The sequence below is a fragment of the Etheostoma cragini genome, chromosome 5 (genome assembly GCF_013103735.1).
Source record: "Etheostoma cragini isolate CJK2018 chromosome 5, CSU_Ecrag_1.0, whole genome shotgun sequence".
Classification (NCBI taxonomy): Eukaryota; Metazoa; Chordata; class Actinopteri; order Perciformes; family Percidae; genus Etheostoma; species Etheostoma cragini.
This window is the reverse complement of record NC_048411.1, coordinates 1,376,026-1,392,870: the sequence shown is the minus strand read 5'-3', so window position 1 is coordinate 1,392,870 and position 16,845 is coordinate 1,376,026. Positions and strand designations below refer to the sequence as shown.

Sequence of the window (16,845 nt, the reverse complement as noted above, 5' to 3'; positions counted from 1 at the left end):
GCAACAAAGATTTGATAAACATGTCCAAGTTGTCTTCCCCACGTTTAAGGCGTACTTTTGTTCAGGCACTATGTTAGACAGAACCGGGTCCTTTCACTCTGCATTTTGAAACCATCGCGGTGAGAAGAAGAAGGAGACACATAGCACAGTAACGTTAGCCGGGGAGAGAGGAGGAGGTGGGCATGACACTATTAAAAGTATAATATTTACCAGTGCATTACTGTTAACTGCGATAGATGTGTTGTTCGGTAAAAATACCCAAAAATACGTTCTAACTGTACGTAACCGGTGAAAAGCGTCTTGCCTTGCTAAGTGGCGAAGTAGCTAAGGGATAACGTAGAGCGAGAAGGTTCCTATGGCGAATACAACCCCGACGTTAAATTAATGACCGTTAGCGTGCCTTTAAGTTGAATTGAGTAACTGGAAGACGCCACTCTAATTGTCTTTCCTTCCACTTTTAACGGACGGTGAACTGTTTAGGTAAATGATTGCTTTCAGCTTCTGTACGGATATCTTGAGAAACGTCACGTCTTGCTTATGGCTTGCCTCTCAGATGCCTGATTGAATTGGCCGGCAAACGTGAAATTGTGCCAACACGAAAACATTTTAGCATGGTGTTTGTACCAGCAAAACAGTTCCACCAATATGTCACTCGCATTTATTTTAAATAGGTAAATGTGTTAACCTTAAAAACCCAGACCTAAGTTTGCTAGGTTATCGTGTTTGGACTAGCTAGTCGCGGAGAGCATGATGCTACATTCAGGCCTTCGGGAAAGTACGTAAATATAAGAGACGTCCTCAAAATATATATATTTTTTTAATTATTAGGTTTCTGTTTTGTTTTTATCATTGACCAGTGATGAATCCAGATATCCATTTTCTCACGAACACGCGTTCAATTATAGAAGAACATTTGGAAATGTAACGATACAACTCAGTTTTGTGAGAATGGAATTCATTACCATGCACAACTCCGTCTAAAGAACAGCTGTTGTGTTAATGCTTTAAAAAGCAAATGTTACGAGTAGTTTGCTATTCAGCGTAACTTCATACAAATGCAAATTGGGTGCATACTCCGTTAGCCTCAAGGACCAGCACGTCATTTTGACTGATATTTTATGATAATTTACAACTGACAACATACGCCCATGCTACGAAAAATTGGGTAATGTGAAAAGAGATCAGCAGTGACTTTCGTCAAAACAGTGTCACATGTCGGTTGTAAACTATCAAATTTTTCTCTGCTTAGTGTTTTTTTTCAAAGAGATGTGACAATTCACTTTATGTTCGGCGCCTGTCACCCTCATGTTGTCCGATTTGAGTTTTCCCACAGTTCTGGAATGCAGCGTGCGCCCTCCCTTGAAACTGAGCATGCGCAGAACATGTTGTAAACAATGAGACTATTCCAGACCGTCTTCAGCTTTGTGTCTATCCAACAGTTTATCTGTGTAAAACTAATAACGGTTTCCCATAGATCCGCGTATATTCAATAAACATGTTCCTTGGTAAGTATAGGGACACATTTGCTATCAGACGGCATCACGTACACGAATCTTTTTTATCGGCATTATCACCACGAAGACGTATCAAATGTGTTGCGTTACAGCCCGAAAAGCCATCTCGAATTACATACTTGGGCGTGACATCATGCGAATGAACCGACTCATATTGATATAATTTATCCAGTTTTCTATATATTTGTGATCATTAATATTTCAGCCCAAAGTCATGTCCTTTACTGTCAGTCTAGATTTTCATCTGGGCAGATTCTCTCGTGCTAGCCATGTCAGGCACATTCCCCAGCTGCTATAGATGACTTGTTGGTTAGCAAGCTAGCTAGCCGATGCTAATCCAAGTCTAGTGGTTGACTATGATAAGATATAAAGCGTTGGGGGTCTCTGAAACTTTAGTTCCTCCTATTGGATTACAGGGATTGTACATAGTATTTGTAAAATACTTTGTACCGTTAGCTGTTGAGTATACACATGAGATAGATATGCTGGAGACTTGTTTAGCCTACATGGAAATACTTTCCACTGAAGGGCAGGGGTTAAGTTGTTGGTGAAATCCGTCTGTATTGTATTTTACAATGTGTGGCAGCGTGTTGCATTTAAATTAATATACACAAAGCATGTATGGTTATGGGGAATATAGTGGAAATAAAAAACCTACTAAGCTCACTTCGTCTGGTAATATTGGTGATTGTCAAGCTATAGTGTATGCTAAATAATACCAAACTAAATAAAGTTATGTATTCTGACAGTTTAAAGGAGTCTACATACATTTTTCTTTCTGAATGTATAAATAAAGCTGCCTTTGCCTTACATGGAACTGTACTTTTTAATTGACATTCCCAAGTTAAAGATTTTCTTTTGTGAAGAATTCTGACTCGGTAACGGTGCCAGAGTATTATTTGAAACAACTAAAGTATGAATCTTGATGTGCAACAGCAAACACTAAAAAGAGACCCAATTATCACATTTTCCTACACGGTGGTTATTTAGTTCATCAACAACTGCTGGTCAAATTGGCTGAAGTGTATGGTATGGTGTGGTGTGTTGTAGGGAGCTGAAGCATGGAGGCTGTTCTGAGCAGGCTGAGGGGGCTGACTGCCGATGAACTACGCGAGGAGTTTGCCAGAGCAGAAGTCAAGTGCGGTCCAATCACCGCTACCACCCGAGCCACCTTTGAGAGGAAGTTAGCCCGAGTCCTGGCCGGGTCAGAGACCTGTGCCGCTGAATTGGACACCGCCTCTTTGTCCGGTGTCTCGGACAGCGCGGCCTCTGTTGCTGATAACGCCAAATCTGTGTCATGTGCCACATCCGCTGTCGCACCCACTACTGCAGCAACATGCAGCAACCCCACTGAAGCTGCCAGCGAAGAGTTGGACTTTGGCTACGGTGTGGGTCTCAACCCTCCAGAGGAAGAGGAGATCTCAGTAAAGACGGCCTCAAACAGCTCTGCGGAAGGCACTAACTCTCAGTCCAAAACAGAAACGCCTTCAAAGCCGGTGTCCCCGACCTTTTATTATGGCGTATGTCCACTGTGGGAGGATGTTTTGGCTAGAAATGGTAAGACAGACTCAGCTTGTTACTTTGTGTTGTGTCCTACAGATTTCACTGTTACATACTTAGAGTTAGCAAAAGTTACATCACAGTTCAAGATCACTTGCCAAGTGGTCTTAAATTTGGGAATTGCAGCAAACAGTTTAGATGATTGTAGGAAACAAATACCTTTTTAAACCATAACTCAACTTCATAAGTAGTTGCAAAGCCAGCATCATTTCACACAGTTTTATTTTAATGAGAGAGGAGAGTATACAATGTATTGATCATCAGTCTACACTTAAATAATTATCTGTCAATATGACATGAACATCATGCTTGTTCACATGGCAAATGGGTTGATTTATTGTTAATACTTATTGTTCTTCTATTTTCAGAAGTGTTTATAATCATAGTGAGGAATGATTTTTTTTTTTGGAGTGGCATAGTGTTTAAGGCACATACCATTTACTGTAATCCCAACATCCCCCGTTTTATTCCAGCTGTGTCCTGTGGACCCGTGTTGCGCGTCATTCTCCTTTTCTCTTCCCACTTGTTTCCTTTCACCTCTCAACTGTCCGCTATCAAATAAATACACTAGAAACAAATACTTGCTTTTGATTCCATCTCATGTAACTACTGGATGGAAACTTACAATTTTAATTAAAGCCGTCAATTTATCATCAACAATTTTGTCAATGTATTCTTTAATGTTTCTTATTATCTCAGACTTAAAAAAATACTCACAAGTATTTTCTTTGATAGGTTCAACTTTGGGCTCCGTACTGACTTCAGGCTAAAGTCCACCTTTTTAAAGATTTTCACGTTGCTTGTTTGTTTACATCGACTGTGTTTGTCCAGTTTCTATATTTGATTAGGAGTACTTGCTGCTGCTGTTGTCGGACCTTCACATTTAGGGGATGAAAACATTTGTTAATATTTCTTTTGGGGTAAGCAGTAGGACTGCCTGAACTCTCTGGAATACATAACTGATCTAAATTAAAGGTGCTTAGCCATGTTGGGTGACGAAACTTCTTCTGGGTGTCGTTATTGGCTTGAACGCTGGGACAATGGTTGTGTGTGCTTTGTGGTGCAGGATGGCACAGTTTGTTTATTTTGCTTTCTGCAGACCCTGGGCTGTCTAGAGACCACTTTTTTTTTTTTTACAGTGTGTTCCGGGGACAGGCAGCTAGCAGATAACGAAGAGATGTTTTTTACAGTGTGTTCAGGCAACAGACAGCTAGCAGATAGTGAGGAGATGTTGCTGTATGTGACAACGAATAATGTAGCCTAAAACACATGTGACATCACTTAGTGCACCTTTAATATTGAGCTACCACAAAAGTCAATGCTGGTGTTGTTTACCTGTCATGGCTGGCTTTTATTGCACTTTGATCCACCAGATCTTCATCCAAAGATTACTTAATAGGCCGACTGGAAGAAAAACAAGGAAAGGGGGGAAAAAATCCTTCAACCACCAGTTAAAAAACCACATTAACAAACTGTAATAAAAGAAACATGACATTTCGGCCCTGTTAAAAAAATGGAAAGAAAATCTGATTTTTGTGTTGTTGTTTTGTTTTTATAGAGAGAGCACATGTATACACAGATAAGAAAGATGCCCTTCAAGCTGTTAAGATGATGAAGGGAGCCCGCTTCAAAGCCTTTCCCAACCGTTTGGATGCTGAGAAGTTTGCCAAGGGGATCTGCGACTATATCCCCTCTCCCAACAAATGTACACCCTGTGTATCTCCTGTCAAACCAGTCCTGGTCATTGGTAAAGGTAAGTAGATACTTGTCTGGAAAGAAAAAACAATGGGGCCTACTTTATACCCACTGTTTATTAGTACATGGTACAATCTAGGTTTCATCATGGTATGGCACACTGCTCCTTTTGGCCAGAAAGTCAAAAGCATGCCCACCAGAGAGCGGCAGGATCCAAACTGGAGTAAATTGTTTCCTTTCTCTGTATAATTAAAAGAATCATGCAAAGTATACAACATTGCATTAGTTTCCAGATTCAAACAGTCATACTTTGAATCCTTGCTGTAAGCAAAACCAAATTTTTTAACTTACATTTTTCAGTCATGACATGTTAATTGTCTCTAATTTTCTGGACAATTAATCCACTGTGTATATAGTGGGGAGATCCATCATTCTTCCAAAGTTTTGTCTGGTTATTGGTATCTGACACAAACAGAAAAACCAACAGATGCACAGAACACTTTCTTCTCCCTCTCCACATCAGACAATATGGAGGTTGATACCATCAACCGGGAGCGGGCCAACAGTTTCAAGAGCCCACGCACCCAGGACCTGAACGCCAAATTGAGGAAAGCTGTAGAGAAGGGCGACGAGGTGGCCTTCAGCGAGCTGGTCTGGAGCAACCCACGCTATCTCATTGGCTCAGGGGATAATCCCATTATTGTGCAGGTGAGGGAATAATGTCCTGGTGGACCTAGTCTCAGATTGTCTATATATTGCAACTTTCTGAACCAGTTTCCTTAACATTAGGGGTGTCGGGATTCCGCAGCTGAAGTTGCTCAATTGTGTTTTTTGCCTCCAACGTCGCCTTCCAGGCAGCTAACCATAACCACTTCCACTCTGCCTGGAAGGAGATGTTGGGGGCAAAAAACACCAAACATCGGTAATAATAAGGTCAGATGCTGCTTTTGGAGAAAATTAATCGTCCTTTCCTGTTGACAGGAGATTGCAGAGGATTATGTCCTGATCCATGCAGTTGTTTCACTGTTTTGTCTGGTTAGGAGGGCTGCAGGTACAATGTAATGCACGTGGCAGCCAAGGAGAACCAGGCAGGCATCGCCCAGCTGCTGCTGGACACCTTGGAAAACCCCGAGTTTATGCGCCTCATGTATCCAGACGACAAGGAAGACATGCTGCAGAAACGTATCCGCTACATTGTAGATCTTTACCTCAACACTCCAGACAAGGCGGTCAGTTCTTTTAACATACCAGCTAAATCCGGTTAGATTAAATTCAATTATTTTGATTTTGTTTTTTCTATTCTTTTCATTGTGTGTCTTTTGTGTTCCAGGGCTTTGAAACACCACTGCACTTTGCCTGTAAGTTTGGGTGCCCAGACGTGGTCAACGTCCTGTGCTCACATCCTGACAGCGATAAGAACCGTAAGAACAAGGACGGCCACAAACCTTGTGATGTAAGGAGTTTTATTTTTTAACTTTTATTGAGCGTAGCAACAAGTACGCTGAGTAATAGAACCGTCAGCAGAGCCTGGTTGGTCATTGCTGGGGCTTTTACACAGAAAATATTCATGAATGAGTACATATGGGAGCTGTCTAGCAGCTACTCAGCCTCGTGCAGTTCTGCTGAACACTGGTATCCTGGCAGTTGTTGCTGAGGGAGGTACAGTTATGCTACTCCCTCAGGTTTTGAAGCGGTGACCTTTTTAAGCTTGCTTTTTAAATCTTTTGGCAACAATACCTCACTGCACATTAAAGTCTAAATTTAGATGGGCATTAGCAAAATTCTTTCCCCAGCTAATCCAGCGGCCGTTGTACTGTCAGCTGTACAAACTGTATATCCACCATTCTTCTTTTTTCTTTTCTCTTCCACAGCTTATTTGTAGCAGAAAAAATAAAACACAAGAAGTGAAGCAGAAGATAATTGACTATTTGGAGGGTAAGGACACACACATTTCTTATAACATTACTGGTTTTGTGTTCCTATTCTCCAGCTGCTTCCTGAAGGACACAGGCAAGGGCCATGTAGTGTACTTTGACACAGAGAGAAGCCTGGTTAATTAGAAGCAACATGTTGAATTTGTCTATTCGAGTCAACGTTGATTTTTACGATGCCATGTAGGCTGATAGAAGGAATTTGGCTAAAAACAGCATCAGTCGGTTGAGGTGCGATGAACTGGTGTAGTCAGGTCAGTGCAGAGTTAGTTCAACAACTGGCCGTAGGTACAATTAAATAAACCGCACACATCACAGCTCTAGTTGTGTGTTTGGGGTGTGAAAAAGTTGGATAAATGGTTCTGTACTGAATTAGGCACGAGAATGACATTTGGCATGAAGTTCTGAACCATGTATATCTTTGCTCCCTGTCATGTGTACAGACTGACAGCACCATATGCAACAGACATTTAACAGCATACTAAATTAGATTTTGTGTTAAGGTCCCATGGCATGATGTTCTTTGGATGCTTTTACATAGATCTTAGTGGTCCCCTAATACTTTATCTGAAGTCTTTTATATAGGCCTTACTGGTCCCCTAATACTGTTTCTGAAGTTTCTTTTACATAGACCTTAGTGGTTTACACCTGTCTCCATTTCTAGCCAATGGGGGACCAAAGGCAGACGGGGGGAACTCATATTAATGTTTAAAAAACACAACACACCCTTCCAGCTTAAAGTTGGATTCCCACTGATGCCAGCCTCGTTAAAAACCTATGCGGCCATTGATCCGTAGTGCTGTGGATCAAAGTCACGTCTATCGATCTAAACTTGAACTTTTTGTGTTGACTCATAGACCGCTGCTTCGTTCCGTTGCTGAGGGCAACGGACAACACCTCCCAGCCAATCATTGGTGGTCTGTGGTCACCTGAGTCCTCAGAAAGTCTTTCGCTAATGCAGCTTCATAAAAGAAGCCCTATGGATCCCGTGATGACTGTCACAGCCTTCGCTGGCCCGCTGAGTCCTTCTAAAGCAAGTTCTTTACCTGAATACATGTCTCTGTATGCTCATGTCCATCACCATATCCTAAATAACCTTTTAGTGACCAGCACATCATGTTTTCTCCTGTAGGCAGATGATTTTCGTCGGTCCTGGAAGACGCCACCCAGAGACCGGGCGGTGCTCCTCCACCACATTCTTAAGTCTGATCCTGACCGCGGGGCAGAGAGAGTGGGCAGGTATGTCCAAAACCCCTATGTAGCCTAGAGACTACTGAAGGGTGATTCTACTGGGCTTACTGCAGTCGACTGTGATTCATAAAGACAATACACTGCAGGAAATACTTCTTGCACTAGCAGGATAAACGTGTCTTTTGGGGATTATAGACGTGTTGCGTCATGTACTACACACCCTGGGTGCAAACCTGGTTCAGCCTTTTGTGAAATTTCATCTTCACCCCCCCTCTCTCTTTCTCATATACACAGTTCAGCTTACTCTCATTCATGTAAAAAGACTGAACAAAATAATAGAAACACCTGTCTGTACAATTCAATGCACCACAAACTGCAGCCTCCAAAATGTCTGCACAGTTGGGTCAACACGTCTATAAGACAATGTCAACCAAAACTTTAACCTTCATGAAGGCTGAATCTGTCTTAGGGCTGTTTGTATTACACTATTATTATAAGCAAGATTTACTTCATAAACTGGCATGCTGAGGGTAAATCCTTTCTGTCTCCAATTTATTGCATCACAATAAGGAGAAGTGTGCATTGAAAACGAATAAAGACCATGGCTTGCTTGGCGTTACACCCCTACTAAAAATCTGATTAGTGGTCTATTGGACAGCAGATTACTCTAAGTCTTAATCAGTGACAGATTTATTCACGCTCCAGCAACAATGAAAACACCACCATGTTTTTACTAATAAAGTCAGAGAAATGGCTGAATTGTAATGTGTAATAATCAAACTGATAAGTCATCCTTTATCTCCAGAGACCTGGCTCATGAGATGGGCCACCCATGGGCTGAGTACTGGGACTTTCTGGACAGTTTTGTGGATATGTCTTCTACTGAGGGGCTCCGCAAGCTGGACGAGTACCTGAGCAAGAAGGATTTCAGCCCACGGACTTATGAAGAGGCTGGGGAGAATGAGACCAGCAACAGGTTCAAGACCCCCTCTCCAGGTACCCTCACCTGTTCTAAATCAGGGAAGCTACAAGTCCAGGAAAAAAAGTATAAATTGCTAAAACAAGAAATGCACTGCATGCGTTCTAGGTCATCTTCTCTGACTGATCTGTTATTTGGCATTGTCGCGTAGTCAGTGTTTTTACATATTGTATCTTGTATGATACAGTAAGATATGAAATGGAAATAATTTTTGCAAATCTGCGTAATCTCCCGCCATGAAGATTTACATGATAAGATTACACTGTAATAATGACTGGTTTTAAGTCTGTTTCGGTCATCCATCATCCCTGGTTGCAGGCAAACCCAAAAAGTTCTGCAACTCCATCTCTGTTGGTGCCTTCCTAGACGAGGGTGACGACATCAGCCTCGAGGAGATGAAGAACCGGCAGAACGCAGCGCTCACCAGCATCACGTCTTCCGCTGCGTCCATGGACGGCCTGAAGGGGGCCGTGGGTGGCCGCGAGTTCCATCACATCCTGCCCATGGCACTGCACCACCGCGGGGCGGACCTGATCGAGACTGCGGCCGGGCAGGACCTGCTGTGCTGCTCGGATGCCGGCCTCTTGTCGCCCGGCGTCGTCTGCAAAAACGGGGTGTGCTCCTCCTCCTCCTCCTCCAGAGATAGGACTCACAACGGAGACAAGGCGACGCCCCGCACCTCCCCATCCTCCTCGCTGCTGTCGCCCATCTCCAACCTCATGGTGGAGTTTGAGCGCATGTCGCTGCAAGAGCCGCTGGACAGCTCCGCCAACTGCAGGGAGCGGAGGTGCAGCGGCGGGAGCCGGAATAGGGAGTCCCGGGACTCGTCCAGCTCCTCCTCGGCCATAGACGTCAGCTCCGGGCTGGGCCGCCTGTCTCTGGGTCACAGCGGTCCGGACGGTGAGAGCATGGAGGGGCCGGGCTGGAGAACAGAGGGCGGAGGGGCAGAGGAGAGGCGCAGCAGTGGCAGCTCAGAGGAATATTTTGAAGCAGAGGAGAGCCTGGAGGTGCTGGGCAGGACTAGGGGGTCAGTGGCAGGGGGGCGCAACTTCTGTGCTAGGTCCAAGTCATGGGACCATGGGGGGAGGGACCTGAGCAGCTCAGGATCCTCTGGCTCTTCCTATAAGTCCTTAGATAACTCCAACGACTTCCTACCCAGGACCCCGCCGCACGTTAGAAGAGGACTTTTCATTGACGGGTGAGTCACACTAGTCTCTCTGCAGAGACAAAAGCTGTTGAGGGAACTTTTAGCTATAACTAGGGTCTCTAATTCTAGTCCAGACAAGTACACTGTGACACCAGCTGACAAACGTATGAGTGACAATGCTAATACATAAAAGGAGATTAATGTGCTGTGATTTTACAGGGACTCACCATCCAAGTTGGACAGAGAGGTCTTTTCAGCGATAGAAGGCTTAGACGTCAATCCCCAGAAGTATCCCAGCATTCATAAGTGGAAGAGCACAATGACGGCGTACTCGGTGGCCGACATGCAGAGGTTAGTAGGCGCGGCTGACATTTTATTGCGATGCGTATTATTCTCTGTTATTGGTCTACTGGTTTTACTGTGTTTTGTCCTGGCCTAAAGAGTGAGGGATTTGGACTCAGGGGCTGATTAAATTGGATTATCAGATTAAATGCTAAACACTGTAATACATATTTATTGTGTGGGGAAACAATTCTTTGTCGGAGCTCATCTTGTTAAATACATGGCCTCTGTTGTCAGACCATGGTACCAGTGACTACATTCCCAGCTCCGGCGGTCCCAGAGACCCAGAGCTTCTGATTTTGCCGGATGACTGAGAGCTCCGCAGCAGTTTAGCATACAGCACATAGTGCGGGACAGGAAGTCAAGCACAGAAACAAAATAAAACATCACGGTCTATTTGATTTTCAAAATAAAAGAGTGTTCTCACGGCGGATCATATCTCCCTGCACTACACCTAGACAACCCCTGTCCCTGCTGGTGTGCAGTGTGTTTAAAAATAAAATCCATAGGCCACATCATAAAGTCCGGACTCACGGACTTTGGTGCACATTCTCGCGAAATTCATAAAGGCTTCGGGTCGTCCCAATGTGGAGTTTCAAAGGTCGTGGGGGTGTGAGTAAACACTTACCGAGCCTTTGCCATGAGTCTGCATCGATGCGGACTTCACCAAGGGGAATTACCCACAGTTCAAAGTAGAGTCTGACCGATACAGGATTTTTAAGGCCGATACAAATATTTGGTTATTTAAAAATCTAAAATTGTGATATATCGGTCGATTATATATTTTTAAATCCATAAGCGCGTTACAAAATATAAACAGATTTCTCTAACGTTAGTTATTTGAGTCCTCACTAAAATAATATAATTTGTTTTATTGTCACAACAGAACAGCAACATATATTCAAGTTCTGATAAATAAAATGTATCAAAATACAAACTTAAGATATGAAACTTAAAGTCCTTTGAACAAAAACCCAATAATTAAAAAGCAGGGGCGTTGTAGGGCAATTAGTAGTGAGGTGAAATGCCAGAAGTGTATGTTCCAGAGAATAAATATGAAAAGACAAACAAGAATAACCCTTTCATTATTTGGGCTCTGGGACAGTAGAATCTGTACTTCTTTTACCTTTTCAGTATTTGTAGCATTCTAGAAGTGAACACTGACTGGCGTGGTGTGTGTCCTCTAGCTGGCCCAGCCCTGCGGTGGTCAGACCACGACTCAGGATGCAGCATCAGACCCCCGGCTCCCCGGTCCTGATGTCACCCACCGGCCGCTCCAGTCCCGCCCGGCACGCCCCCCCGACAGACTTCAGCCCGAGCCGCTACAGCCCTGCCAGCGCTAGCTACATCCAGCGCATCCGCCTCAAGCACTTGAACGAGCCATCGATCTAACTGCCTACTCCTCCCCCCGCCTCCCCCCCACTACTACGGCCTAAGCCCTAACACCGCCCTGCCGCCTTCCCAATGCAAATCCAGCTGCACCAGAGCTCAGAAACCACATACCTAACAGAAATATGCACAAGTGTCTGGAAGATTTGTATTAATGGTATATGGTACTGCTCCTTTGTAATACAGGAATTCTCATCACGTTGGGTTGTGATGTACACTCGTGAAAAGAAAACCTTGCCAATGGATGTTCTGTATGGGTGTGCACCATGTCAAATTGATGGTAACGTTATTTGTGGCAAGTGTGATGCACCTGTATCATAGCCTGAGTCGACTTTTTTGAATATTGTGAATACGAGCCACACTCCCCAAAGTTAGTTCATCACTAAAACTATCCTCAACAGAATTATGGCACTGAGGATGTTCCTTTTGAAAAAGAAAAAAAAGAGTAAAATGTCAATATTTTAAAAAGTAATTTTTTTTTGTATGTTGGGTCAGTAGCACAAAATGTAAATGTTTTTATTAATGGTGTTTAAACCGACTGCCATTTTCATATGTTTTCCTCAGTTCAGGAATTGCCTTACTTTTCTGATGTGATGGACGAGTTCTCTGTCAGTTTGGACCCACTTTCTCTGGCTCATACGGGAAAAAAGAACTGATTAGACTAAGATCTTCCATGTTTTTTTTTAATTTGTTCTTCAATAAATGCATACATTTATCTGTTCTCAGTGGTTCCTGGACATGTCTGGGCTTTTCTTCTCTGCCACTACCGGCGGCCTTGGACTGAACAATTTTTTTATTTTCTTTCTCTGAAATATCTTTCATTCACGAGCATCACCCACATTGTGAGTATGAATGACAAAACACCCCCATCAGCAAAGTGTAACTTCAAATTTGTCTTGTCTGGGGCCAAACCTCCCAGTTGTCCAGTCTTTAAGCTGTATTAGGCCATTTCTAACCACTAGGGGGCAGAAAGACTAACTCATCAGCAACCAAATCCTGATGCAATTATTTAACTGTGACAACGTTATCTAGCTGATAAAGAAACTGCCTTAAGCTTACAGAGAACCTAACTGATTAGCTGAGAGCTACATAGAGTTGGATGTTGATTTCCAGTGGGAGCGGTGGAACTCGACCCTTTGCACATCACAAAAGGTTTCAGTGTTCTTTTCAAAGCTATTGCTTAATAGAGCTTTGATGTCCAAAGTTGTCAATCTCTCTGATGGTTTAAATTGGCTTACAGAGAACGTATGTTGCAGTTCTCTGAAAAATGTTAATGGTAGTATTTTGAATGTACAAGAACCTGCTCTATACAAATTTGTAATTTAGGCATAAATTCACTGCGTGAGGTATTCACCTGTATGAGGGCTTATCAGCTATGTCTAGGACAAAGCCAATCATTTTAAATATTTAAATTGCTACTCTTTGGTTGAAAAAGTGTTCTGAATGTATTTTTTTGTGAACTAAACCTTTATCTGAGAGCACAAGCTACTTCACTGAGGAGATTGTATTGTCATCCTTGTGCTCTCCAGTGACAACGGATCGAAATCTGGTCTCTGAATGTTTATGAATGTGAAACTTTGCAAAAAGGCACCTAAAAAACTTAAAACATGCTTGTGCTTTGCGCATTCTGTGCTTTATAAAAAAAAAATGTTCATGGTAAATTCTTTCTGTATGTCTAGACTTTATTTGCTTTCAACTAATCAATAAAACATCACTCCTAATTTACCGCCAATGTGTCTATTTGACTTTCTTCAAAAAAGGGCGACAAACTGAGCCATTCAGTTTATTTTATTTACTACAGCGGCACCATACAACAATAATCCTCACACTTCAGCATACTGTACTGACACGTGTAAAGCTTAGAACATTTGCATTTACAACAGCTATACAAATACAACTTTTTTTGGTTTAAAAATCAGCCACTTGTGTAAAAATCCTCAGTGTACATTCACTGCAGCTGTTGATCACTTCTGCTGGCGCTCTATGACACGGAGGTAATCACAACCGCCGAGTCTCTCATTACATGATGGTAGTTCAATTTCAGAATAAAAACATCAAAAACGTAATTTTCAAGACACTTAAGGAGAATACTGAGCTTTGACCCTGCGACCAATTATCTGGGCATCAGAGTCCCAGAAACCTGCTGTGGGGGCCGTCAGGTCCGTGTTAGTTTGTCCGGGGGCATGAATCCTGCGTCCCCCAGGGTTCTGAGGGCCACCCTGCCGCTCGGCCGGATGGTGAGCCACGTGATGCTGCCGTTGTTCAAGCCCATACGCAGCCAGCCCTCTGGAGGAAACTGCAGAGCCCTGAGGGAACAAAAAGAAAGCTGAGCAGCTGAGAATTATACTCTATATTTAACAAATCATTTGATTTGTGTGTGATCTTGTCCCATAAATAGTCATTTGGAGAGTATTAAAACTAACTAGATGTACTAAATGTACCTTTTCAACCAGATGTAGCAGCTAGAAGATTTACATTAAACAGAAACTTGCTTTTAAGAATTCTATTAAGAGCAGGATGACCCAAGAGAAGCACATACTCAATCAAAAAATAATCGTATGAAAACCAAATTGCGGCCTAATTTAATAACCATGATTAGCAAAGCAAGAGCAGAGCCCACACTCGGGCCTCAGCTGAGCTGCGACCCCCGAGTCCGCCGGCGGGAACAAACCTGCAGACAAAATAGCGGATGACGTTGGCGTGACACACGATGATCTCGTAGCTGTCCTCCTTCTGCTTGGCGTCCGCTCGGTGGATGTAGCGGCGGAAGGCGGCCTCGATGCGGGCGCCGTCTTCGTGGTACTGCTGGAGGACGGTAGAGAGGTTGAAAGCCAGCTTTGTCACATGAAGGGTTTCTGTTCGAGCCCCTCGGTCAGTACAGTCAACACATGATGCCGCCGTGCATCGTGGGGGATGTATGGAAAAGTTTAGTAACAAAATGAGGCCGACCGCATGGAGACCGTTACTTCTGCTAGAGGCTATGAATGAATCACTGGGGGGGGGAAATGGCTGATGCACTGCTCTCAGGAGGAAATACTAATGTTACTCTTACATTAAAGTTTACTTTTTGATATTAATGAACATCAGAGCAAGATACCCAGGGATTGGTTTACACACATCTCCATTTCTGGCCACTGGGGGACCATAGGCAGGCGGGGGGAACGCATATTAATGTTAAATAACCTCATAAGGGACATTTACATGCCATGGGACCTTTAACTGAATCAACTAATGGAAAGACTGATCCTCAGCTGCCAGACCCCTTTAAACGTTGGCACCAACTCTTTCCTAGAACCCTTCCTGTGGCCGGGCGCTGATTGCCTCTTTTTTTTTCTTCTTCAGCCTAAAGAAACATATGCTAGGACACCTGCATGGACATGTGGGCAGCAGAGCGCTACCTAAGCAAGAGTATTAATATGCTAATCATACGGAATATCGGGCCTACAGCACACTCTAAAAGGTACAGAGGGTGAAGCTTCTCTCACCACTGCGTCGGGCTTCCAGTGAGTGACTGGTGGAACCGGCTCGATGGGTGCACCCTCTCTCAGCAGGTCACAGCTCACCAGCTCCACTCCTAGACCCGTACGACATTCGGGGCGAAACAACATGTTAATATACATTTGTGATGGTCTGCATTTCTGCACCAGCTGTAAAGTGTGCCATAGAGAAGCATACAACAATGATAAAAAGGGGTTATGAAAACAGGGGTTATGGGTACAGGGGTTTCCCCCGTTAAAGAGTCGGTTGTCTCTTTTATTGTGTGACTCGGGCTCAGAGTAACAGCCTGATGGCAGCATTAATGTCCAGCCCAGTAGTTTTGGAGGTAACAGAATCATGGACCGAATCATGAAATTAACAATTTAACCTGTTGTCTTCCAGTCAACCATGAAAAAAAGTGATGGCATTTTCTGACATTTGTGTCACTTTTTCAATGTAGTGGGTCCTTTTGAGGTTTTTTCCAAAGTTGTTTGATATTTCTAATGATGATATTTTCAGCTTATTTTGATGCCCATTTTTTGATCAAATTTAACCCAAGGACAACATGAGGGTTAAAAACGCTTTTAGCCAGACCCCATAGGGGCCTACGTTTAGTCAGTGCTGAAAGATAACTCGAGATTTGAGTAAGAGTATGACTACGTTTAAGTTTCCAACTGAGCTGCCCCACTGAAATGATTGGGACTATGTTGGGTGGAGGTAGCCTTCAGCCGAAGCACTGCTGCGTGGCGCCGAGATATCACGCAGCAACTGTGTGAGTGCAGGTCTGATATAACATTCCCAGACTGGTGATAGACCGTGCGGCTCTATCCACTACCTGAGAGGTGTTTGCTGATGATATTTGCAGTCTCCGTGGCCCGGGCCATGCTGGAGTGGACCAGAACATCATACTTGAGTCCCAACGCTGCCAACCGCTTTCCCGTGAACTCAGCCTGCTCCCGACCTGGGAAGTGGAGACACAGGGGTCATTTTAAAAACTCATGGCTGGTCTGTGAGAAACGGTCATTTGGTAGAACAGGCAAGAAAACAGAGAGCACTCTGCTGTCAGGCTGTACAGTACATCAACAGTACTTTAACAGTACTTGGTCAACGTTCCAGGTGACTTAAGAAGGAACACGGACCTAACGGGGTCAGGATCCTCTCCTTGTCGCTGTTGCCACTCAGGATGTACTGGGAGTGCCTGATGAGGAGAATATTGCGTGTAGCTTTTGGTTTGCCGTTGTCTTGCTCGGAGCTGGGGTCTTCACTTGCATTTTCTTTCTTCTTCCCATTGGTCAGTGCCGATGGGTCTCTCCTAAACAGAGGTAAGACCAGGTGATCTTGTGATTAGGAGTGGCTTTGTCTGACATGGTTAACTTGAGGGGTGGTTGACACACCCTATGATTTAAGATGATTATACCGAGTATGATACTAAAACACATCTTTGTTTTGAAGAAACCCTTCCCCAAACTCCTGTCTTTGTGACTCAATCTCCCAAATCCTAGTCATGGTCCCCAGATTCGATTTACATCCAAAACACCAACTCATTTTAGTAAGAAATGTTGCTCAACCTAAATTTCCCCGTGGTGGATAGCCTGTTATTGTGTGTGTGTGTGTGTGTGT

At 43.7% G+C, this 16,845-nt stretch overlaps 2 protein-coding genes across 6 annotated transcripts in view; one reads left to right on the top strand and one right to left on the bottom strand.

Annotated features, from left to right (window-relative positions):
• Positions 1–78: 78 nt before the first annotated feature.
• Positions 79–13,480, top strand: ankle2 (ankyrin repeat and LEM domain containing 2). 2 transcript variants are annotated; one of them, XM_034870822.1, is made up of 13 exons: positions 79–176; positions 2,565–3,071; positions 4,633–4,827; positions 5,293–5,477; positions 5,810–5,998; positions 6,100–6,222; positions 6,641–6,704; positions 7,558–7,733; positions 7,833–7,939; positions 8,697–8,887; positions 9,189–10,068; positions 10,237–10,368; positions 11,547–13,480. In XM_034870822.1, the coding sequence occupies exons 2-13, from the start codon at positions 2,576–2,578 to the stop codon at positions 11,749–11,751; spliced, it is 2,943 nt and encodes a 980-aa protein (XP_034726713.1). In that variant the 5' UTR covers positions 79–176; positions 2,565–2,575; the 3' UTR covers positions 11,752–13,480. The 2 variants fall into 2 exon arrangements, with proteins under 2 accessions (XP_034726713.1, XP_034726712.1); XM_034870821.1 differs by lacking the exon at positions 79–176 and adding an exon at positions 1,355–1,505.
• A 42-nt stretch (positions 13,481–13,522) lies between these two features.
• pgam5 (PGAM family member 5, serine/threonine protein phosphatase, mitochondrial) overlaps positions 13,523–16,845 on the bottom strand; it is a 4,262-nt gene continuing 939 nt past the window's right edge. The window contains exons 2-6 of one of the 4 annotated variants that reach the window (XM_034870823.1): positions 16,365–16,537; positions 16,061–16,186; positions 15,234–15,328; positions 14,420–14,553; positions 13,523–14,054 (exon numbers count right to left, since the gene is read on the bottom strand). In XM_034870823.1, the coding sequence (XP_034726714.1) occupies positions 13,904–14,054; positions 14,420–14,553; positions 15,234–15,328; positions 16,061–16,186; positions 16,365–16,537 (679 nt within the window). In that variant the 3' untranslated portion in view covers positions 13,523–13,903. The remainder of the gene's footprint in view (positions 14,055–14,419; positions 14,554–15,233; positions 15,329–16,060; positions 16,187–16,364; positions 16,538–16,845) is intronic. The other 3 variants (XM_034870826.1, XM_034870827.1, XM_034870828.1) reach the window with 3 other exon arrangements.